General features: G+C 41.2%; 2 protein-coding genes across 6 annotated transcripts in view; one reads left to right on the forward strand and one right to left on the reverse strand.

The window, feature by feature from the left end:
- Positions 1 to 2,320, reverse strand: part of CCDC191 (coiled-coil domain containing 191) — a 96,645-nt gene extending 94,325 nt beyond the window's left edge. The window contains exon 1 of one of the 2 annotated variants that reach the window (XR_004299791.1): positions 2,079 to 2,320. Coding sequence is in view for 1 of the 2 variants with exons in the window: in XM_032406561.1 (XP_032262452.1) it covers positions 2,079 to 2,168 (90 nt within the window). In the remaining variant the exon portion in view is untranslated. The remainder of the gene's footprint in view (positions 1 to 2,078) is intronic. The other variant, XM_032406561.1, reaches the window with a different exon arrangement.
- Positions 1,814 to 23,257, forward strand: QTRT2 (queuine tRNA-ribosyltransferase accessory subunit 2). Of its 4 annotated transcripts, none has more exons than XM_032406576.1 (9): positions 1,814 to 1,894; positions 7,321 to 7,538; positions 8,329 to 8,384; positions 10,092 to 10,168; positions 11,745 to 11,957; positions 13,815 to 14,014; positions 16,670 to 16,821; positions 18,933 to 19,050; positions 21,156 to 23,257. In XM_032406576.1, the coding sequence occupies exons 2-9, from the start codon at positions 7,339 to 7,341 to the stop codon at positions 21,385 to 21,387; spliced, it is 1,248 nt and encodes a 415-aa protein (XP_032262467.1). In that variant the 5' UTR covers positions 1,814 to 1,894; positions 7,321 to 7,338; the 3' UTR covers positions 21,388 to 23,257. The 4 variants fall into 4 exon arrangements, with proteins under 4 accessions (XP_032262467.1, XP_032262466.1, XP_032262468.1 ...); XM_032406575.1 differs by lacking the exon at positions 1,814 to 1,894 and adding an exon at positions 2,468 to 2,569; XM_032406577.1 differs by lacking the exons at positions 1,814 to 1,894; positions 10,092 to 10,168 and having other exon boundaries at positions 7,498 to 7,538; positions 8,329 to 10,053.
- Positions 23,258 to 24,940: the final 1,683 nt, after the last annotated feature.

Raw genomic sequence — 24,940 nt, forward strand, 5'->3', positions numbered from 1 at the left:
AATTGGTCTGGAATAGGGCGCAGGTGTCAGTATTATTTTTTTTTAAAGCTCTTCAGAGGGACACCTGGGTGGCTCAGTCAGTTAAAGCGGCTGACTCTTGATTTCGGCTTGGGTCATGATCTCAGGGTCCTGGGATCGAGCCCTGCGTCTGTCTCTGCACTCAGCATGCAGTCTGCTTGTCTCTCTCCCTCTGCTCCTCCTCCCGTACTCTCTCTCTAATAAATAAATAATATCTTAAAAAAAATAAAGCTCTCCAAGAGCCAAAATAGAGGAATGCTAGATATATTCTTTATAAAAAACCAAACAAGCACTGATTAATGAGCCAGATTATTCAAATGTCATGGAAGCAAATCTGCTTGGAGAAGGGTATGCCCCTTTCCTCAGGTCCCTCTTTTCAAGAACAACCTGTAGCAAGGGGCTTTCCTATCTTACCTATAGCAGGAATATTGTTTGGTCCAATAATAACTGGGGGAGGGGTGCTGGCGGTGGGAGGATGTAGTGGGGGATAATCTTCTGTCTTACAAAGCAGAAAATGAAGTAAAGATCACATATATTTTTACCCAGGTCAGTCAGATATTAATCTGAAATTAGAAATCAAACCAGTAGGATACCTCCTTTCTTCACTCTCTGTAACTCTTAGAAGCTTGTGGAATTCCCTCTAACAGTCACTTAACAAATAGAGGTATTTGCTTTGCTAATAATTCAGGTGGATCTTTAAATAAAGAAGGGAATATCTAAACTAGCATACCGTCACATGGAGGAAGGAAAGGTATAATACTCTCTTTCACTTACGTAACACTTCACCTTCAAAGCACCTTAAGATAACTAATTAATGCAGCTGTACTGCTGAATAATTTTGTCACTGCAGCAAAGAAAGAGCTGATCCTATTAAAACACAACTAAACTTCAAGAAGCTCTTGTGCTTTTTCTTTTTTATCCTCTAGGCAGTAACAAGGAGCACTAGCAGCAAAAATCTTTCCTTTTGGAGTCTTAAGAAACTGTCCCAAATTTTTACATTTCGTCATCAAGTCTATACCCATAACCTATTTGGGATCCAATCTATTGTGGAACTAGCACATTACAATAGGAGCTGACTCTGTTACCAACTCTCTCTAGTGCTCCTATCTACACCCTCTGGTATCTGGGCCAAGATATTCACCAAGTGGAATATGTCCAGGGCATTATTTAACAGGTATATTTAGAATAAACTGCAAGCACGATTGCCTAGAGCCCTAAAAATGCCACGCGTCTAGAGATTTTTTTTTTTTAAGAAAGTATAACTTAAGGGTGAAAACAGCTGGTGAAAGTGCTCTGGAGCTGGAAGCTGAGAAGCCACTCTATTTTGGTACTCTCACTTACATTTAAAGCAGTTATTTTTGTGACTGTTAAAAAGGTAGTCTGTGGAAAGCACACACCGTGTGACTGTGACTGCACATGGCATTTATGTATGTTTCAAGTTTAAAATAGGCTTACCAGTTTTCCATGTCTTTGGATGCTAAGGCATCAAAGGAGGTAACAGATATAAAAAGGAAATGTTGGTTGAATTCAAAAAAATTCAAGTGAATCAAGTATTGATATGTCCAATATCCACTTGCATTCCTGAGTTCATTTTTGATACTTTATGAAAAATTAGAAGGGGAGGAATATGAAGCAGAGGATTTAACATGAAGGTGTTCCCTCTCCAATAACGATCTAAAATTAGGAAAGGAAGGGAAGGGGAAGGAAATGGGAAGAGAAGGGAAGAAAGAAATGTGCGAGAAATTCCCTAAAATTGCGGGGGTGGGAATGCGAGGCGAGGGAGTTCGAGAATTCTCTTCACCGGGATGGGCACTACCAGACCTCTCCTGTTTAATAAAATGGAAATAGTTCTTTCACGCTACTGCCCAACAAAGCCGTAAGTTATCCAGACCCCAAAGTTCGTAGGCCCCCTTCACCAGGACAATGCTGGCTCCAGGGCAGTCAAGGCAAGGGGCAGCCAGCTAAGGACGCCCCTGGGGGAAGAGGGAGGTAGCGCAGCCCAGCCGGTTGCCTCGGGGCCGGTCCCCGCCCCCCCAGAGCTCCCGATTGGGATGGATCACCTTGGGACTCGGCTTCCTTGTAAATTGTTTCCAGCGATTCGGCCCCGTCCTCTTCCTAGAGGAGGACCTTTCCTGGGGCGCCAGCAGCATTTTCCAGGTTCGGGCCTGGACCACCGCAATGCTGGAACTACCGCTCCGTTGCCTAGGCCGCTTCCGGGTCGTCCTGGGAGTCGTAGTTCCTCCGGCCGCAAAGAAGGCAGGTGTGGGGCGCCGCCGAACCACTACTCCCAGGAGGCTTTGCGCAGGCGGAACGTGTTAGCTCAGTAACCCATGGCAACGGCAGCGGTCCCGCGGCCTCGCAGTCACCAGAGCTCGCTTTGATATTACCTTTGCCTTTTACTGGCGCCCGGGGATGACGCAGTGCTCCCTGATTGGCTCTGCAGCGGAGGCGGTGGTTTAGGGGGCCGAGAATTCTGCTAGCCGGACACGTGGTAGCGAAATACGAGGAGTTTGAGGGGTCTCAAGGCCAAAACAAGGTGGGAGGTGTGCAGGTAAGTGCCCCCTTTTCCTGTTAGAATGGGGGCTACCACGGGTGGATAAGTCGCGTCGCTCTCAGACGCGTACTCGTTGTGTTGCAGTAACTGTAGTTGTACCCCTGACATGTTTCTCCTTCCCTTTTCTGGCTCTCCTGGTGGATCTTGGCTTCTCTAAGTCCAGATTCTCCCAAATCGTGTAAGCTTCACTGCATCTCAGAGAGAAAAGGGCCTCTTTTCCACCGGCCTCTGCTCAAGAATCAGGCTCTCAGCCGGAAGTGTTTCCTGGACTGCACAGGATACTTAGGAGGGTTGGACGATCTCGAATCCTTGAGCTAAGGGCTTCGCGAGGTCTGGGGCCAGTGGAGGGGGCCCATGGAGTAAAGAAAAATCCATCCTATTGACTGAACTTAGATGTTCCAGGAGGCAGTACTTTCTAGGATACATGGATTTGTAAGGAGGGGTAGTGGTTTACGTGGGAGCTTTGAACCCAGCTTTGTGGCTGTATGACCTGAGGAAACTTTAATAACGCGAACCCCGGATTTACTCATCGGCAAACCTAAATCACTGGAATATTATAACGAAGAAAAATCAATGTAAACATAGAGCTTTGCCAGGAAGCATAAACTATACTAGACTTGAGATTGGTGAAAATGAGATCAGGGAAGTTGTGTCCTCGTACTATTGCAGAGATCATAGGACCTGCTCTGTAACTTGAGTGTCTATCAGAAGGGTGATGGTTGAATAAATTGTGTCACATCCAATTTATGTAATATCATGAAGTAGTTATTTTAAAAGGGTAAATTAGTTCAGTGTCTCTTCTCCAGGAAAGATATCCATTTCCTCCTGGGAAAAAAGCAAATTGCAGAGAAGTGCATACAGTGTGGTATGTTTCCATTAAAAAAAAAAAAAAAAAATCCCCTCCCATATACGAGTATGTTTAAATGTTTGTATGAGTATGGAGAAAGGTTGTAGAGGCTGGGAGGATGGATAGAGGCAGAGAAGAAAGGTAAGGGAAAACAAAGAAAATAATAAGAACACTATAGCAAAATGGAAAATATGACTATAAAATTGTATCTTAACATTACAATTAATATAAACATTGCATAGGTGTATGGACAAGATGAGACTTCTAATAGGCTATCAGCCTATTAGAGTACAACCTCTAAAGCCAGAGTTCCGTGATTTAAGTCCTGGCTCTGCCACTTCCCAGATGGTGACTCTATTACCCTCAGTTTTCTCATGTAAAATGCACTTAATAGCATCTGTCTTACAAGGTCGATATGATGATACATTTTAGCAGGGTTAATATGGAAAAGACAGTAAATGCCCAATAAATGTTAGCTGCTACTATTGTCATTATGTGAAATTGTTAACTTATATTGTGATCACTGACAAATTTAGGTTTACTTCTACCATCTTATTTTGTATTTTCTATATTTGATGTGCTTTTTGGTCTCTTTTCCTCTTTCTTGCCTTTTATTGTATTAACCAGTTTTTCTTTTATCATCCCCCATCCCTCACCAATGGTTTCAGAAATTATGCATTCCATCATTAATCTTTTAATGGTTACTTTAAAAATTTTGGCACACATACTTAACAGTTTGACATGATTCATTATCTCTCTCCCCCTCCCAAATAGTATAAGGATTTTAGAATACTCTACCTCTGAATAGGCTGTCTCATCTTCTGTTATTGTTTTCTAGAATTTAAAATCCATCATTTCTGTGTCTTTCTGAGTCAACTCAGTGCACCATATTGTTTAGAAGTCCTTCAGACTTTTTTCTATGCATATATAAACATTGTAGCGTGTATGTGTACATATGTGTTTATAAATATGTATACAGTTTTTCTTTCACAAAAAAAATGTGCTCACCTAAGCTTACTCTTTTCCCTTAGCATATCACAATCATGACAGTCAGTAGAGAATTCATCTAAAAAACATTTAGAAATCCCTTCTTCTGAGGGAATGCTGGGGAGGCGGGGTGGGGCATGTGTGGCACTGGAACTGTTAGGACATGTCGGTACAATGCTACCAGAGGTGCAGGGAATCTCTTTTAGCCCTCGTGAAGGCATAGATCCATTGCCAGCTTATCACTTGTCCTTAAAGTGATAAAGTTTTTTCCATGAACCATTTCCAGGTGCCTTTTGCTAATGGTTTTTCCTTAAGACTTTCCTAGGAACTCCCTTTGTAAAAGTGAAGTGTGAATGTATATTTAGAAAAGCATAACACCACAAATCTTAGAAGATACCTTCAGTGAGTGACCCACAGGGGAGAGGGTGATGATGAAGGCAAATAAAAGTCCGTTGGTATTTTGGAGACTATTGGTTTGTTTCTTGAGAAATTTGCTTGGTTTAGATTATATCCCTCCCAAAGCATTTTTTTTTTTTTAAAGATTTTATTTATTTATTTGACAGAGAGAGACATCGGGAGAGGGAACACAAACAGGGGGAGCAGGAGAGGGAGAAGCCTCTTAATGACTGAGCCACTCAGGCACCCCCCAAAGCATGTTTTAAAAAAACATGTACACGAATATGTGTATGTGCGTATTTATGTTTACATTACTCCGTGATAAAAACTTGTTGTATTTGAGCCCTTAGAAAATGGGTGCACTAATAAAAATTATCATAAACTGAACAGTGAATGGGGAAAGGAAAGTGCGGTTCTTCTAGCTCTGGGCAAAGTTGGATTTTTTTTTTTTTTAATGTTGATTTCCAGCTGAAGGGCATTTTCTAATGCCCTCTAATATTTGTATTCATTCTCGTGTTACAGAGAATCACTGACAATAGCAATTTATCTATTACAGTACTTTCTCTTGGGGCACCTGGGTGGCTCAGTAGTTAAGCGTCTACCTTCAGCTCAGGTCATGATCCCAGGGTCCTGGGATCGAGCCCCGCATCAGACTCCCTGCTCGGCGGGAAGCCTGCTTCTCCCTCTCCCACTCCCCCTGCTTGTGTTCCCTCTCTCGCTGTGTCTTTCTCTGTCAAATAAATAAAAAATACTTTTTCTTAAATGCAGCCGTCACTTTTCCTTGTTTGCTTTTTTGTTTGGTGACATGTTGATTTATCATCATTAGGATGGGACTTTTAAGAAGCCCCAAACAGCAGGTGTGAGTACATAGCATCAAAGTCCTGCACTATGGAGAGAGCCAAGTGGATACTCCTCTCTAGCTGACCTAGTGGGTTCAGTATACGAAGCTGAGGATTTTGAATTTTATCTTTAAAAATATGGGGATTAAACTTTTGTGCATTGTATCACAGGAGAACCCATCTCTGCATCCAAGAACATGGCCAGTGTCCTCTAGAGCTCCCAAGGACCTAATGACAGACCTTGCGTTAAGAATGAAGAAATCTGTTTCTTCAATTGAGGGAACAGTGGGAAAGGGAGATAAGAGAAAATGCTTTCAGAATTGAGCGGATTATTAATCACAATTGAAACTCTTCTGTTAGAAGATGGGGACTCCTAGAACCTGTTCATTGTTTCCTTCCGCAAGGATAGGTCTAAGAGGTCCCTAAGAGAAAGCTAAGTGTTGGAAGCCAAGAGTCTGGGCTTCCGGATCTAGTTGCTGCTTCCCTCTTTTTTTTTTTTTTTTTTTAAAGATTTTTATTTATTTATTTGACAGAGAGAGAGACACAGTGAGAGAGGGAACACAAGCAGGGGGAGGGGGAGAGGGAGAAGCAGGCTTCCCGCTGAGCAGGGAGCCCGACGCGGGGCTCCATCCCAGGACCCTGAGATCATGACCCGAGCCGAAGGCAGATGCTCAGCGACTGAGCCACCCAGGCGCCCCGCTGCTTCCCTCTTGGACAGTCCCTGTGTCTAACCTTGGGGAGTCTGAGGACCAGTGGGTTTCCTTTCAGTTATCTTTACATAGATATGTAAATCATTACTTACCCTTCCTACTCCAGATAATATGCTCGTGTGGCATTTGGATTCCTGTGTGGTACCCCACGGGGCATGAATACAGGAACTGGTCCTCTTTCCTTTTTTGGTTCTCAGATTAAATAATGTGCATTCTTATTTTGTTGTTCAGTCTTTGAGATTGGTTTGTTTGAGCCTGACCCTGAGGGTGGATCTGTGCTAGGTGTATAGACAAGATCCAGGGCTTGCTACACAAAAGGACCAGGGACTAGTCGCCAAGATCCCTGATAAAAGTAAAGCTGAATTGCTTATGAATTGCATGTATGCTCCATGTGGTTTCTCACTTCTATTTGGACACCATATAAGAACAAATTGGAAAATAATCTTACTTCTCAGAGATAATCTCTATCTTTTGATGCATATTGTTACATATAGTTCAATAAACACCAGGATGCTGTTTTGGAACCTGCTTTCTTTACTTCACATATTAGGAGAAATTGCTATGTTGCCTAGCATTCTCTCAAATTGAAGAAAGGAAAAAAAGGATCAAATCAGTAATCAGTATAGCCTAAGCAGTGTGGCCTTCTTCTATATACATTTTCAGGGCTGAAAGCTAGCCTTTGGCAAAAGAATGCACACTCTTTCTGTGATTAGTCCTTATTCCTGTCCTTCCATTTGTTTGATTTTCATCAGTGCAGACAAAAATTCCATGACCGAATTTAAATGTGGTTGATGTCATCATTTTGCTCTGGGTCTTTGGGGAAAGATATCTTCCCTGATATCTAAAACAATTGTATACTGGAAGTAGTAATAAACATGCTGTCATTCATCATCGTGTAGGTTACTTTGTAAAATGCTTAGCCTTTAGATGTCATGGAACTCCTGAATTTACTCTTCTTTCCTTAATTAGGTAGAGGAATCTCTTAGGATGAAGCTGAGTCTTACCAAGGTAGTTGATGGCTGTCGCCTAGGAAAAATAAAAAACCTGGGCAAAACAGGGGACCACATCATGGACATTCCAGCCTGCCTTCTATACACCAAGACCGGCTCTGCCCCACACCTGACCCATCAGACACTGCATACTATCCACAGGCTTCCTGCCATGGCTCAGCTTACGCTGTCCTCGTTGTAAGTGTTAGACCCGATCACTTAAGTATCAACTCTGGCAGCAGCTCAGATACCTTAATAAGGTGCAGTAAAGAGAAAGACTTTTTTGATTATATGCACAAAATTTATAGATTTTTAGAATGAAATCAGATGTCAAGTGTTAATACGTCATCTGGCCCTAATCTGGAAGCCATAGGCCGGACCTGTATGTCAGCTGCTTCACTATTCCTCTGGCCCAACTGTGCCAGTATGGTGGTCCTCGCCGAGGAATTGCCTCCCAGAGGTGACAGGGCACAGGGCAGGGAATGCTCTGTGAGAACTAAACTTGGTCTCTAGAGGCTGTCTTCATGCACCAGCCTCAAATGTTTCCCTGTATCTGCACATGAACTTGCTAGTACTACGTTATGAAAACAAAACTAATGGAGTTAGATCATTTTATGTAATGTACATACTGACTTGATGCTTAATTGAAGAACCTGCTGTATGATGAAATAACTGCAATATTGTGTTAATCATAGTGATTTTAAAGGGGAGAGGGGAGGAAGAAAATTTGGGCATTTGGAAGCAGTTGATCTTTGCCAGTTTCTGTTCTCACAGAACTACTTGTAAATTGAAGATCTGTACTCTGGCTAATGAACACAGCCTAATGAGTTGGGACTCTTGAATATGGCATCCTTTTTTGTTCAAGACTACTACTACTACTACTACTACTGTCACATAGCTTGATGGGTGCAGGGAAGTGGGTTACAGTTGTTGCACAGAGTGTCTGTAGAATGATTCATTATTATGTATTTTTCTGTTTTGCTTACAGGGCAGAACACCATGAAATCTTGGCAGACTATAAGGAAGGAATTGGAAAGTTTATAGGTAAAAATCAAGTTATTTGTGTTTGCCTCATGACATATTAATTTGAAGTTTGGAGGCGCTGTTGACTGATCTTTCATTCATACATTTACTTATTCATTAATTTAATGAGCATTTATTGGGCATCTAAGAACTACGCATTGGGGATTCAGAGATGAGTAGGAACAGTTGCTTCCCCAATGGAACTCAGAGCCTGTCTGAAATAAAGATAAATAGGTAATTCTAGTAGGATGCAGTGACCGCATTTGCAGGATTAGGAATATGTACATGTACCAGGAGAGCCCAGAGGGAGGAGCACATAACTTGCTGTAGGGTTCATGTGGACAGAGGTCAGACTAAGGAAAGGATTCTTGAGAGAGGGAGGAAGAAGGGGTACCTTATCTGAGTCAAGGAAAAGTAGGACTTAGCCAGGTCGGGAGGTGGGCGCAGTGGTGGTGGTAGACAGGTGTGGGCAGACATCCCAGGCACAGAGCAAAGACCCAGAGGTAAGAAACTGCATGGGGCATACCTAAGATCCAAAGCAGTCTAGCCGTGTTTGAGCCTAAAACGTAAGATGAAGCAGAAGATGAAGTGTTTATCTATAGCTATATTCTGGTATGTTAATATTATCTTTTGTTCCAGAAATAGGATTCTATATACAGATGCATGTGTCCATTTGATTATAGGAAAAGTTTCGCAGTGGCAGCTAGAGAATCCATTCTTCTGTAGACCACTTTCTCCTGAGCTTTCTCCCAATATCTAAGACTCACTTAAGTGAATGAAAATTCTGTTTCCACTGGTTATTCAGTCCTCTGCTTCTCTGGAGAATAGCATGACGACTTGTTGGTCACAAGGCCCTGTTTTCAAGTAGAAGGATTTATGTAATGTTTTCCTCGGCCTGAATCCAATTTTAAAACCAGTTTTAAAGTATACAAGCATATAATTAAGTGAAAATGCTTAAAAAGTTTTCTAGAGATAACTATAATAATTGAAATTGTGGAAAAATAGGTGGAGAACTGCAGAGTTGTTTTTTGTTTTTTGCTTGCTTTATTTTCTGGTTTTTTTTTCAGTGAAATCCTTTTTTTTTTTTTAATGAAAATATAAGGTAGCATAGGAAATTTAAGCACATATGGTTTAGTAAGCACTTTAAAAAATTTTTTTTATATGACTATATTTTTGACTAAAGAACCCAAGAAATTTCATCTTGAGTCAATGAAACTTACTGAGAATTCGATCCATTTTTATTCAGTATGCTATAGCTTCCCTGTAATTCTGTCCCGGGGTCCCATGATGTGGGATAGCTTTATTATTAATCAGATTACCTTTTGACCATATAATTTTGTCTTTCCAGTAGCTTGTTCCTTTGGATGGTACCTAAAATGAACATACTAGATATTGTATTTTTCTTCAAAACAAATCAAGTAGGGTCAACATAACATGCCACTAAACACTTTTATTGTATTTCATACTTTAAGAAACACTTCTCCTTTGTAGCAACTCAGTCATTAGACACGAACCTTTAATTCTTTTTTCAGATGAGTAGGTTTTAAAGGTAATCTTTTCATTCATGTTGACAGGCCTCTTATAATTCTAAGATCGGGTATGAACAGTTTACTACGTCTAGCGATACTTACTTTATCCAGTAGTACACATATGAAGCTGCTCTCTGTTACAACACAGTGTAATTGTTGATGTAAGTGCTTGCAAGAGTTCTTTTTTATGTTTATACAGGCATGCCAGAATCACTCTTGTACTGTTCCCTGCATGATCCAGTGAGGCCCTGCCCAGCCGGTTATGTAACAAACAAGGTGTGTTCTCAGAAAGGCCTCCAAGGCTGCAGCTTCGTCCCAGAAAGTCAGCCTGTTGTAGCTTTCCAGTGCTAGATCCCACTGCCTGGGATGCTAGCCCATTCCTGACCCCTTTATACCTTCTCCTTATTTCGATGAATATAGTGGGATGAGTGGTTTATAGGAATTAGAGTAGGGCTGCCTGCAGACGGGGTAAGGAATATATCCTCAGCATTTTCATTGTTGCAAAAAAATTTGGGGATGAAGGAGGGTCAAGTACATGGCAAAAAAAGAAATTGCTATGATGGTAGAAAGCAATAGTTTTTTTGTGCCATGCTTTATTTGCAGTTTTAACAACCTCAGGAAGCGCTAGGAAAGTTGCTGATGAGTGTTATCACATGTATAACTATATATAGTAGAATCTCCGTGTAATACTGCTTGCTTTTAGAACAGCATTTGAAAAAGCTGGGTGCACAGCCAGAGATTTTAGCTAGTGAAGAACAGTATCAAAAGGACTTCATTAAAAGTCCCCACCTGAGACATGGCGCGTTGGTCTTGTACCTGCGGACTACATTCTGGCAAGCCCTCCATATATGCTGGTGCTTTACGAATGCAGCTACTTTTCCTGCACCCGCTTTATCGATGTCAACGGTATCTATTAATCTTACCGAAGAGAAGTATTTTAAATGAGTCTTCTGCTTTAAACTTCTTTTTATTTTGTAATTTTAATCCAAAAGAGAGTATTTTTACCTCAGTTATCTACCCCATTTGTAAGGGAGAGAGGATTCATTTAAACAGTGTTCTTAAGCCTTAGGCCAGAATAAAAAGGCTCTATGTGGCATCCCCATTCATGTCCTTGTCAATCTCTTCTAAGAAGAAAGATACTATAGGGGAAGGAGTAACCAAAGAAAGAACATTATATAGAGATGTTTACGTACATTCTGACTTCTTTGTATCTGTATCTAACTCAATCCAGTAAAAACTTACTAACCTTCAATAATGTGTGAGGCCCTAGACTAGGCTTTTGGGGCACAGACATGAATTGGGATACTCAGTACTATCGTTTCTATAAGAGAAATAAGTACAGATTGCTGCAAGAGCTTAGAAGAGTGAGTGATGGATTATGCCCAGATAGGTTTGGGGGGCACAATAGAGTAGATGATATTTGGACCTTTCTTGAAGGATGCATAGTATTTTACCAGGCAGAGAAGTAGGGGGAGGGCACTTCAGCCAAAAGGAACAATGTGATCAAAGACAGAGAAAGATCAAAGTCTGTGGTGTGTTTAGAGACAGCATGCATGGGGTGGGGTCTCGGAGAATGGAAGACTGGGCTGGGAAAGTATCCCAAAGAATTCATGGGGCTAGCTCAGAAGCTGGCTGTGTGGTCATTGAAGGATTCTCTATGAGCTATAAGGTGCTCGGAGAATTGGAATATAGTACAGGAAGCTTCTTCTACCCCCCACGTCTAAGATAGTGAATGCCACCATCTCTGTATTTGTAAGGAAGGATTAAATTTAGTATTGCTTTATCATTTTATTACTTCCTTTTGATTTGCATTTCACTCTTGCTGATTCCTCATCATTTTGTTCCATGGCAGTCTGTGTCCGTGTGGGGTCTTGGGGGACGAGTGGAAATGACTGCTTCCAAGTTCATGGCAATTCAGCAGACCCTTCAGCCAGACTGGTTCCAGTGTCTGTCAGATGGAGAGGCATCTTGCGAGGAAGCAACTTCCATAAAAAGAGCCAGGAAGTCTGTTGATCGATCGCTTCTATTCCTGGATAATTGTCTACGGCTACAGGAAGAGTCAGAGGTAAGGCTGCAGCGCCCACCACTCCTTGCTGTTTGAAACTCTGGCTTACTGCCGTTCTCTGCTCCTCCTCCTGCTTCCCTGCTTCTCACTTCCTGGTCTCTGTTACTCTCCTGTTTTCTTGTCCTGACCCATACGTGTTCTAACTCTCCAGAATTCTGCCTTAGGCTCTCTTTTCTCCCCACTCTGGGTGTTTTCCCTGGGCAGCCTCCCCTTGGTTTTAATTGCTGAATAATTCACAAATTGCGTGGATAACCAAGCTCACTCTGCTTAGCTTCAGAATGACGTAAAGTGGACTGCAGCTGGGTTCTACTAGAGTATCCCTCACATGCACCTCAAACTCAGAAGAAACCAAACTCAGTATCTGATCTCCTCAAACCTTTCTTTTCCTCTCCGTCTTAGTTCATAGCGGCCAAGTTCCTCAGCCCAGAAATTTGAGTCTTTCAAGACTCCTTTTTAAAAAAGTTTTATTTAAAATCAATTAATTAACTTATAGTGTATTATTAGTTTCAGAGGTAGAGTTTAGCGATTCATCAGTTGCATATAACACCCAGTGCTCTCATTACATTATGTGCCCTCCGTAATGCCCATCACCCAGTTACCCCAGCCCCCCTCCCACCTCCCCTCCAGCAACCCTCAGTTTGTTTCCTAGAGTTAAGAGTCCCATATGTTTTGTCTACCTTCCTGATTTCGTCTTTTTTTTTTTAAAGATTTTATTTATTTGACACAGAGAGAGAGCACAAGCAGGGGGAGTGGCAGGTAGAGGCAGAGGGAGAAGCAGGCTCCCCACAGAGCAGGGGCAGCCTGATGTGGGACTCGATCCCAGGACCCCGGGATCATTACCCAAGCCGAAGGCAGTCGCTTAACCAACTGAGCCACCCAGGCACCCAAAGCATTGACATTTTGAGAAGTGTTGTCTCCTTGCTCTCCCAAGAAGCTGAACTAATCTTTACTCTCTCTAGTTATCAGAGTATGTGTCATTTCTCTAATACTTTACCTCTACAGTGTTGCTTTCTGTCTTTTAACTATTTTGTCAGAGTGATGGGCAAAAGTGGTATCTAACTATTTCTAATTTGTATTTCCTTCCTGGTGAGCTTTAGTTAGCTCTCCACATGTGTACAGCGTATTCACATTTACTTTTCTGAAGTTCATATTCACATATCTGCCCAGATTTCTATGGGGTTGTCATTTCCATAGAAGATTTGTTGGAGGTTTCCTATAGTATTTGTCTATTCCAATGAGCAGTGAGCTCTCCTTTGCCTTTGTCAAGAGTATATTTCACTAGAGAAGTTTTGTACTTAAATACATTAGCCTTTTCTGGTAAGCTTTAGCTTGCTTAGGGAGGCCTTCCTTACTCCAAGACTATGAAAACTTGAATATATCTTTTTGAGACTTGGGTAACTCTTTTGTATGTTTAGATTAGAGGGCCACTGGGATTTATTTTTGAGGATGGTGTGCAGTGTAGATTTATTTTTTCCAATGGATTGTCAGTTATCCTAACCACAGAGTTCTTAAAGTTATCTCTAACAGCGAGACTTGGAGGTAGCTTAAAGTGGGCCTGGATAGTCATTTAAACGAATGAAAACTGATACTTTTGTCCTTTCCCTCTCATACTTGCTCGGTGTGTGTTTAATTTAACCTGAGCTCAAACATGACTGCATGTACTGATTGCTCAGTTTCTCTTTTCTTACCTATTTGGGTGGCTTTCAAGTGGTGTGTTTTGGGGAGGAGGGAGCCCCATCCCCCTTTCATGCTTCAACTGTAGCAGCTGCACCGAGATCTCTTCCATGTGAAGTTCATTTAAATGAAGGTCTCCACTATTGGAAACAGTTAAAAGCATTTAGTCCTTTCTCCCCTTAGGTCCTTCAGAAAAGTACCATCATTGGAGTGATTGAAGGTGGAGACGTGATGGAGGAGAGGCTGAGGTCAGCACGGGAGACTGCCAAGCGGCCCGTAGGTGGCTTCCTTCTGGATGGCTTTCAAGGGAATCCAGCAACCCTGGAAACTAGACTGTACTTGTTGTCATCAGTCACCGCAGAGCTGCCGGAAGACAAACCAAGGCTAGTGTTCAGTTAGGATGCAGGCCACGCCTTGTGGGCTGCAGGGCAGGAGTGCTGGTGTTGTGTATTATGCAGAATCTCTACATGGGCATGTCTTTTGATGAACTGATTATGTCCTTTCTGGGCTGCGTCTGCTGAAGCAGACTATGGGGGGAGTTTCCATCACAGCTGTCCCACCTTCAATTTCAGAACGTAGATGAGGAAAATTGCCATGTGAATTAGTTTATTTTATTGATTGATTGATTTAAAAGATTTTATTTATTTATTTTGACAGAGAGAGAGATAGCGAGAGCAGGAACACATGCAGGGGGAGTGGGAGAGGGAGAAGCAGGCTCCCCGCGGAGCAGGGAGCCCGATGTGGGGCTCGATCCCAGGACCCTGGGATCATGACTTGAGCCAAAGGCAGATGCTTAATGGCTGAGCCACCCAGGCGCCCCCTGAATTAGTTTATTTGATCTTCATAAGTGAGGGCAAGTGTTATACTGTTTCACCTCATTTTTATGCCAAATGCAAATTTTGTTCTTTATTCATTATACCATGGTGCCTGGGGACAGGTATAAAATCATGTGGAACTCTGGCCTTAATCAAGGAAAGTTGAGGACAGATCTTGGGTGCCTAGCAGAATGAACATGGGCTGTAGTAATAATAAGGACGTTGAAGAAGTTCTTAGATTTGAGGCAGGTTGTTAAGTCACTTTTTTGAAATCAAGAGGACTGGCAACACTAATGGGGCTGGTTCTTTCCATAAACACGGATTCACTATATACTGGTGTAGAGAAATGATCTGCAAGATTCAAAGCTCAAAATCCCAAGGTTCTGAGTGCAGCTGATGTCTTATTAGACTACCCACATTTTTCTTTTTTTTTCTTTTCTTTTTGTTTTAAATCCCTAGTCTTTCATCCAACTTGGTATGAATATTCATGATTTTTTCCTACAGATCTATTAAGGGGTTTGATTATAGGATGCTGCTTTATGCCCCTCAGGCTGTTGAATGGTATATAGTATATATAAATTTTACCACTTAAAAAAAAAATCCAGGTATAACTTGCGATAAGGTGTGTGAATCTTATATACAGTTTGATGGATTTTTACACATGAATACAACCTGGAAACATCAGCCAGAGCAAGATACTTCCAGTAGCCCGGGCAGTACTTGCCCCCCAGTTTTAACCTAGCTCTCTTGTGTTCATTGCTCCCCATCCTGTGCTGATTTTGTTCTGATGCAGATAACAATTCAGCACTAGTATTTCTAGTTTTTTCTAGACTTCTTTGAGCTAAGTGCTCACAGATGTCTGTTACTGGATTTGAGAGCTGGGATTGTTTTCATTCTATAATGTGCGTAGAAATGCCAGCTTCAGTTGGAGGGGAGTTCTAAAACATTACATTAGTTGAAGGAAACTGTAGTCAGAAAAACCGGCATATATTTAAGTGTTCTGGTTGTTTAATATTACATAAGCCTTTTTTGGACTTCTCTTAGAAATCAGGGAGTCTGTAAGCTTTTCTCCACCAGTTCATTAAAGGGACTATGGGTAGAAAAACAAACAGAAGATAGCAGCCAGCCAGCCAGCCAACCCTGATCAAGTGCACCTCCCCCTCTTGTTTTAGTGGCAAAACCCGGTTGAGTGGTATGATAACTCCCAGAATGCCTTACGGATTACCTCTGAAAATACCATCTCATCCCACCATGCAGACTTTTTATTAATGGAGAAAATAAAAGAAGAATAAAGAAAGTCAAATAGAGTCTCAGATCTTATGGGCAGAGTTGAAATTCTGAGAGCAAGAGTTGCTTTGCAAATGAACCTATAAAGAATACAGTAGATAAAAAATGTCTTTCTTGAGCCAATTATGAAAAAGAATTCTAGGCAAAATATAGTTAAAACATGGAAAGTATTTGAGGGGGAAATAAAGCACACAGCTTTGCACTCTTAAAAAATTTTTTTAAAAAAATTGATGTATAGTTGACATATAGCTTTGCACCCTCAAAAAAATCTTATGTCATGGATACACAGGCTGTAAAGTTCGGTTGAAGACTAGGGAGGTTGTTTAGAAGGAATGGGAGGGGAAAGGAAACTAACCTTTATTGAACTTCTCTTTGGGACCCGAAACTCCACAGTGTGCTTTTTCACATGTCTCCTTAATCTTTACAACAAATCTGTGAGGTATGTATTACTGCTCTTGTTTTTAAGATTAGAAAACTAAAACCCAGAATGGTTAAGAAACCTTCCCAAAATAGCACAGTAAGTAAATAAAAGGCAGAGCTGGGATTCGAGCCCAGGTCTCTCTGCTGCCAAAGTCCTGTGTCCTTTCTATCACACCTTATTATCTGTTGCCTGCCATGCAACTGTGATTGGTGGGTTTCATTATTACTACTTTTTTTTTTTAAAGATTTTATTTGAGAGAGAGAGTGCGCATGAGCAGGGGGAGGGGTAGAAGGAGAGGGAAAGGGGGAGAGGGAGAAGTGGACTTGAGCGTGGTGCTGGACATGGGGCTCAATCCCAGGACCCTGGGATCATGGCCTGAACTGAAGGCAGACGCTTAACCAACTGAGCCACCCAGGTGCCCTCATTATTACTACTTTTAACGCCCTCTGGGAAGAGTCTCTGCTTCCATTCCTGGCACTGTCCTCATGTCACTGTTCTTACTGTTGTTTTCACAGGCTCATCTGTGGAGTCAGCCGGCCAGATGAGGTCCTCGAGTGTATTGAAAGGGGAGTGGACTTATTTGAGAGTTTTTTCCCTTATCAAGTGACAGAGCGGGGATGTGCCCTGACTTTCAGCTTTGATTACCAGCCGAACCCTGAAGAGACACGTAGGTCTTCTGAAGTTAGTCTCTGTTATCCTCAAGTTTCTTCTATTTCCTTTTCATTACTGGCCTTGAGTCGCAAGCCAGAAATATGTGCATACTATAACGCCAGCCTTTTATAAAACTACCGTGTTTGTTTCTTATCTGTATGCTCTGGCATGTTGGCATACAAAACCGTAGCTCCTCAATATTAGGGAGTGATCTTAGAGTGAGCAGAACCAAGAAAAACAAAACCCTTTCTATTAACAATCTGAAAAAAGAACATTCAGGGTGAATAGTGATGAAAATCTAAGAACAGAAAACCTTTGAACTACTTAGTAAAAGTTAATTTAGTTTTTCACAAAAGAGTTCTTGTCTGCTTTTTGCAGACCCCATGCTATCAAAATACAGGGAGTCTCTCACCCCCTCTGATCCTAGTGTTACTTTTGCTTTTTTTGTTTTTTGTTTTTTTTACACACAGGGATGTGAAAGCTAATATTCTTTGAAGCACCACCATTTTCTTGTATTGCTTAGTTATTCAGAAGTCAAGAATATCAGTTTCAGAGTCTGACATTTGACTGACAATAGAAAAAGAACTGGGATATGGGCTTTAGGCCGGGGTCCCTTAGAATATCTACCCAGTTTTTCTGGAGAGTGTTGCATGCCTTGTCTGCCCTCTGGCCTTCACCGGTGTGATTTCCTTTCCCATTTCCTGCTGTCCTTTGAATTCCTCCTCTGTCACCGCTGGCCCTACATGTAGCTTGGGCCAGAGACTTCTTTAAAGATTCATTTTCTTCCCCACAAGTTATTAAAATTTCATCCAGAAGATGTTACAGTTTTGTAAAGTAATCTAACAATTAACAGAAATTGAATTACTTCTGGAAACAAAATAAATCAGATTGGTCAAATTCTTATATATAAGAGGTCAGTTTTGCTGTCCTTTAAACTGCCTAGAACATAATGTATATGGGTAGAAAAGCATACCACAAACACTATAAATGTTCATTTACAAGCTTAATTATTTCCACAAGGACATGGGTAACTGTTAATCATTCTGTACCATGAATATGCAAAACATAAGAACCTGATATTGAGTTCTCCAGAACAGACAAATTCCTTTTTGGCTAGAGAAAGCTGTTTCTTTATGATCAGGAAAATTGAAATAGTTTGAACATTTTCCACTAAAGTATTATTATTAATCATATTTGTGTGTGTGTATATGTAGTAAATTAAAGTCTTTTGTTAATTGCAAAGTGAAAATTACAAAGGAATAAGTTGCCTAATATAGGAACTAATATAGTTCCCCCTAGTGATAAAGATTTTCCAGAAAGCCAGGGCATTATTGTGGTTTCCCACATCAGCATGCAAATTCATGGCAGCAAAATTATAATAGCCCTCTGCTCAGTGCTCAGGTCACTTCTCTTTTTCCTTTGATCTGGACAAAATTACCTTCTTAGGACTGTCTGCCCATTCTCCTTGGGCTGACCCTGCGTTTGTTACTACTCCTTCCCAATAAAACTTCTCTACTTGCCCTTGTTCAAGACAGCTGGCTCTTTGCATAGTAACTGGTGTTTTCCTTATATATCCAGGAATGTTCTTTCTTAAAGAGTTCAAGGGAACAACTCAAGTCCCCATATAGTTCTGGATAATCTGAGTTCCCTGGAAGGCTAGGGTCCCCATAAAATACATAAATTAAAACCATATTGTACTTTTAATCTATTTGGAACATAAGCAGTTACAAAGCACAATTAATTTGCATGGATATGATGATGAGACATAACTCCAATATACACTCACAAATTTATCTCTGTCTCTCTCTCTCAAACACACACACACACACACACACTCTCCCCAACTGTTTTCTTAAAATCACTCCTTGACAGTAAGATTATATATTATCTACTTGTAACCATAGTTTGCTTAGACATTGTTGAATCTCCAAGTTTTGATGTTATAGAGAATATGTCAGTGATCATCTTGACCCATATTACTACTTTTCTTATGTCATTTCCTTAGGATAAATTCTTATGAATGGAATTTACAGGGTCAAAGGCCATAAAATAGTTACTGAAATAATCTCCCAATGGCCAGTCTTTATCTGATTTTTATTCAAGACTTATTGTTGGTTTGTCCTTCAGTATTACAACAAAGTGGGATACAGGAAGAAATAAAATATGTGGATCAAACAAAGAAAATTAAAACAACCAGTTGCAACCAAGAAATGACATCATTTGAAATTAATCTGAAGGAAAAAAAGTAAGGAATTTTTTTTAGATTTTGATTTCTGACTTTTTAATTTTAGTCTGTTTTAAAAGTTTATGTAACCGTTCCCTTTTCAGTTTATGACTTCATAAAATATTTATAGTTGGATATTATTTGGGCCTTCTTAAATTCAGTTCCAGAAAAACTCATTTTTTCTGCAGATGAGTTTGTGTACTTTGTCTTGTCAGAAAACCGAGGCTAGAAAACTGGTGTTTTAGAAGAGCTGTCAGAAAGATTAGACCAAATCTATTGTCTGGTGTCTTTTACTCTTTCCGATTACTTTAAATAATGTCAGAGCAAAATAAAGATTTAAAGATAAAAAACAACAAAGTGTTTCAATTCTAAGGAACTTAAGTCATCTTGGTTATATACAGGTCATAAATCTTAATAAAATATTTCCCTCTATAAGGAATGAACTAAGCGATCTTGTAACTTTGTATTTGGCCCAAAGTAGTAATTATTAGTGAACCACTGAGAGGTTTTTCTGTGAGTTTGGTATTCTCACTTTAGTGCTGGGTGTTTTTTGTCTTATGTAAAGGAACATTCTAGGGATTCAGATTTAATTTATGTCCATCTAGGAATAGTACAGACTTGAAAATTTATGAAAGAATATGAAAATCCTAGGTCTGATCTATATTCTATAGAGGCTTCTTGATTGTAGGTCTGAGATGGTGATGTTTACTACATTTAACTTGAAAAATAGCCAAGGAGATTCATTTCTGTTTTTCAAATGCTAGGGTAATATAAATGGGTTACTACTAAACTTCTCTCACATTATAGATTTAACTGGAAATTGTAGTTCTTTTATTGTCAGCGCTAGACTTGAAGTTCAGAGCCTAGCACTACTCATTGGCTCTGTGACCTTGGTCAAGTCATTTAACTTCCTTTTTTTTTTTTTTTTTTTTTTAAAGTAAGCCCCATGCCCAATGTGGGGCTTGAACTCAACATCCCTGAGATCGAGAGTTGCATGTTCTACTGACTGGGCCAGCCAGGCGCCCCTTAACTTCCTTTTAATAGCTGATACAAAGTAACACATACGTAGTGCTCAGTATGTGCCCAGCAGTGTACAAATCCTTTGGTATTGTTTTTTTTTTTTAAGATTTATTTGACAATGAGCAGGCCGGTTAGCTCAGTTGGTTAGAGCGTGGTGCTAATAATAAGATTTATTTGACAGAGAGAGAGAGAGAGAGAGCGCACAGCAGGGGGAGCGGCAGGCAGAGGGAGAAGGAGCAGCAGGCTCCCCGCTGAGCAGGGAGCACGATGGACGTGGGGCTCAATCCCAGAACCCTGGGATCATGACCCAAGCTGAAGGCAGACGCCCAACAGACTGATCCACCCAGGTGGCCCCCCCTTTTTTTTTAAGATTTTATTTATTTGACACAGAGAGAGAATCCTTTGCTATATTAACTCACTTAATTCTTGTAATAACTCCCTAAGGTAGATGCTGTTATTATACTTATTACCACTACAGATGAGAAAACAAAGACACAGAGGCAAGTTAAGTGACTTGCCCAAGTGAGTTGTGAGCTGGGCATCAGACCTAGGCCCGGTAGCTTGGGAGCCCTTCCTCTCGACCCCCTTAGTAGTTTTCATTGGGAAGTGACAATAAAAATGCCTGTCTTCAAAGGTGTTTGCAGAGGTTAAGTGAGACTGTGTATGTCAAAGTGCTTTGCAATCCACACACACACACAAAAGCTCTGCAAGTGAAAGGTCGTACCATGTCTTCTGTACTAGTTCTGGTGGTGAGTGGGAGATGTGTGTCATGCATCAGAACAGCATTTATTGTCCTTGTGTGCCGTTACAGTGTGACTAACAAAGCTCAGCATGAGGGAGTGACCCTGGGACTCTCTCCTGATGCTCTTGTGTAAGCCTCAGTCCAGGAAGTTAGATCTGTCAGCGGAAGATTCCCGAGTCTCCTGACTCATCGTGCCCTAGGTTAACTTTTCACCACATTGTCATCCTAAGCAGGTGCCCAGCACTACATTTGCCAGTGAGGTTATTAATTATTGGTTATGTACCAGCTTCTGAATAGATAGCCAAGGCTGTGGATCGCTTGTATTCCTCATTTTCTCGACTATTGTTGTAACTTCCTTTCTCAGGTACCAGGAGGACTTTGATCCACTTGTGAGAGGGTGTTCCTGTTACTGCTGTAAGAATCATACTCGTGCGTACATCCACCATCTGCTGGTGACCAACGAGCTGTTGGCTGGGGTCCTGCTTATGATGCACAACTTTGAACACTATTTTGGATTTTTCCACTCCATCCGGGAAGCACTAAAAAGCGACAGACTGTCAGAGTTGAAAGAGCTCATCCGCAGGCAAGCATCTTGAGACCTGGCATACGCAAGTCTGACTCTTTACACTGAGCCTGTCCTGCTGTTGGAATGTGGGAAGAAGAGAACAAGAAATGATCTTAGCTTTAATCATTTATATTTGAGAATAGGATCTACTTATAAATAAGGAACATTTGAACAAACTCTGCTGACTTGAGGCTAAAGAGATTTCTTCCAAAGACTTAAGTGACCCCAACTGATCAGAAAGAATTGAACCATGACCTCTAATATTTCAGTGCTAACTCTTTCAGTCAATGGAGATTCGTTTAGTCAAAGACAAAAGCTTTAGTTATGAAGGGGCAGCCCTGAAGCAGGGTTGATGAGATTGTGTGGGTTCCGAGAGTTGGATCAGAGCTTGAAAAGGGATGATTGGTCACGAGCAGCATGACTTCTGTAGACACATGACTGCTGACTGTAAAAGCAATCTGGCTAATTTGAAGAGTTTCCTAGTTTTAATCCTTATATTCTCAGGAGCCTCTTAGACACTTGTGCCTTTCAAGCCGCCTCACTGCTGTAGTCAATCAGAAAAGGCTCTGGTGACTTAACTAGGCTCGCATCTTCATGGAATGTGGGGCTCACACATTGCTCCTAGGATCAGTTGGCCCAGGGCACCTTCGTTTGACCGCATGATCTATGTGTGACTTGTCTCCTGAGAGCCCATGCAATTGCCTGTTATGAGGTGAAAGTTTGCCTAGATGCTTTCATTTGGTCATACAGATCCACTTTGGTCTGCCCTTCAGGCCATTAATAGTCTGACCACATAAGAACTGTAGCCCCATCAGTTGGGGAGATTCATTCACCATGTGTTCACTTGGACAGAGCCCTGGCCTGGCAAATGGAAGCTTGGGTTTCAGTTCTACTCAGCTGTGACACCAGGCAAATCACTTAACCCCTCCATGCCTATTTCCTCCTGAACAAACATGGACAGACATGGGGGGTAGGACTACATGAACTTCCAAGATTCTATCTAGCTGTAATGTTGGGGGAACAAAAAGTTGTCGATGACAGTCGTAACCTTCTTGTGTCCTTGTTTACTGATCACTGTTGGCCTAGTGAAAAGTGCAGTGGTACCAGGAATCAGGCAACAGTGGAGATGTTTGAGAGCCTAGAAAGAGGTTTGGCCTGTGACTTCTGAAGTGGTTGATGAGTTGGCATCAGCAGATCCTGAGACTGGGAAGACCTTCCTGGATCATCTCTGATTCTATGAGTTTTTTCTGCTCTCACCAAAGGAGTGACATTCGTGTTGATGGGACAGGTGATTTTTATTTTCCTTGGGCTTTTCTATATTTGTCATGTTTTCTGTAAGAGTACATTCACACATAGTTTTTGTAAAAACAACCAACAGAACCAAAAAAATGCCTTTGTTTTTGTAGGAGTATGGAATATATTTGTTTTATATTCTTAGGCTATATTTTGCTATTTTTTTCATTTCAGTGGGCATTACTGACATTGTTTTTAATTATTATGTGGTTACTCTATTTTTATGTGTTAGGTATCTATATGTTTTTCTTTTATTAATGATTTAGGAATGTCCATGACATTCCTATAGTCTCTCCATGAATGGCAAGGGTAGTTAGGAAAGGGTTCTGTTCTCAAGGATCTGCTTGCTTTGAAATATATTGGACTAGACTCGTTCATATGTTTATATTCCTGTTCAAGGCCAAATCCTTTGTTGGAGGAGTATTAATATCCCAGAATCCATATAAAATTTATGAGTTTTATTTATGTTCAAAACACTGAATGTTCTGCTCAAGCATTGTTCATTTTTCTGGGTCTTTTTCTTATTAGCACATTTGGAAAAAATGTTTTTTTCCTTTAATGTAAGTCAATTAAAGTCAATAGCCAATAAACATTTTTAATTAAAAAAATATACTGTCTTGTTTCCTGTAAATACTAGTGAGTCTGTTAGGCAACCTATTAAATTTCCATGGTACTAGAAATGTTCTCCATTGGAAAAGAATTTTTTTCTACATTTATTTCATCTGTGGTCCATTGTTTTAAGTGCACTCACACTAAATGCAGAATCCAAGGAGATTCAGCAATGTATCTGTCTCTTTAAATTATATAATTAGGGGCCTTAAGGCCATGCTAGCACATAATAAAAATAATAATAACCATAACCTATGGAGAGCATTTTTAACGTACCAGTCACCTTAGTAAATGCTTTCCTTATATATCTCGTTGACCCTTAGAGCGCGGTTATGAGGTGTGGATATTATTCCTATGTTAAGACCTAGGTTTCAGGAAGGGGTGCCTGGGTGGCTCAGTCGTTAAGCGCCTGACTTCGGCTTGGGTCATGATTCCACAGTCCTGGGATCGAGCCCCGCAACGGGCTCCCTGCTCAGCCAAGAGCCTGCTTCTCCCTCTCCCCCTCCCACTGCTTGTGTTCCCTCTCTAGCTGTCTCTCTCTCGCTCTCTCTGTGTCAAATAAATAAATAAAATCTTAAAAAAAAAAAAAAAGAACTGGGTTTCAGGAAGGCTAAGCAGCCTGCCTAAGGGCCTACCAGGAATTTCTGGAAGGTTGAGTAATTTGCCTAAGGGCCTACAACTAGTCAGCTTCCAAGTTAAACTTTAGCCACATCTGACTAACATTCTGCAGTTAAAGCATTGCACTAAATAGCTTCTTGTGACTTGCCCCTGGGTTGAAGTAGCCCCTAGTTCCTCTAGGGGGAGAACTAGAAGGGCCATATGGCCCTGAGGTGTTGGGGGCTTCTGGAGCCTCACTGCGGCGTGGCCTGGCTCCCACTCCTGCCATGGGGAAGGGCCCATGCTGGCCCCTGTAGGTGCTCAACGTGAGTTGCCATTCCACGTCCCCCACTTCTCCCGCCCCCAATCTGGGGACTGTAATCAGACCCTGAGTGGGTGTTGAAAGGGTTGGGGTCTGCAGTCAGTTCAAGCGGACTCAGGAAATCAATGGCAGTCTGAGGTGTCCTAAAGTGCCCTGGGGCACTATTCTTCTCTGGGAATAAAGGGGAAAAGATGCTTCTAAAGTATTTTTTTAAGCCAAATACTTGGGTAATTAAAGCATTTTAATAAAAATTTCAAACAAAGACCATCAAAAGGTCAAGATTCGAGAGTGTAAGCAACTATCTTATGCAGGATTTTTTTTTTTTTTTCCTGTCAAGGCAGCTTGGAGCTCACTGAGAAACCACAGAGTTAAATGATGATCCTGTGCCTTCCTGATTAGGAACAGGCTGCTCTCTGCAGTTTGATTAGTCTCGCTCGTAGCTATGGGATTACAGCTTATTAAAACTGACAGTGCTGTGGAGGGCAGGGAGCCTGGAAGGTCAAACTTACATGCTGAGCCAGGCACCAGCAAGGCTCTGCCTCCACCTGAAGGTTTTGTGTAATTGGCATTCATTTGAATATTCTTTTTCATTTCTTTCCCTGTTTTTCGACGTTCAGGTCTCATCCTCACTTTATACCTTTTCTCTCCCCATTTTCCTCAGGGGATCCCTGACTTATGACCACATAACCCAAGTAACAGTGGGCAAAAAAGAAAAGCAAGCCCAGTGTAAGCAACAGGAATTAGGGTAACCATACATCCTCAT

The sequence above is a fragment of the Phoca vitulina genome, unplaced genomic scaffold (assembly GCF_004348235.1).
Source record: "Phoca vitulina isolate PV1807 unplaced genomic scaffold, GSC_HSeal_1.0 scaffold8, whole genome shotgun sequence".
Taxonomy (NCBI): Eukaryota; Metazoa; Chordata; class Mammalia; order Carnivora; family Phocidae; genus Phoca; species Phoca vitulina.

Coding starts and splice junctions, on each gene's coding strand:
- QTRT2 (XM_032406576.1), top strand. CDS start 7,339: ATGAAGCTGAGTCTTACCAAGGTAGTTGATGGCTGTCGCCTAGGAAAA. Junction 16,822..18,932: donor GCCGAACCCTGAAGAGACAC/GTAGGTCTTCTG, acceptor TTTGTCCTTCAG/TATTACAACAAAGTGGGATA. Junction 19,051..21,155: donor ATTAATCTGAAGGAAAAAAA/GTAAGGAATTTT, acceptor TTCCTTTCTCAG/GTACCAGGAGGACTTTGATC.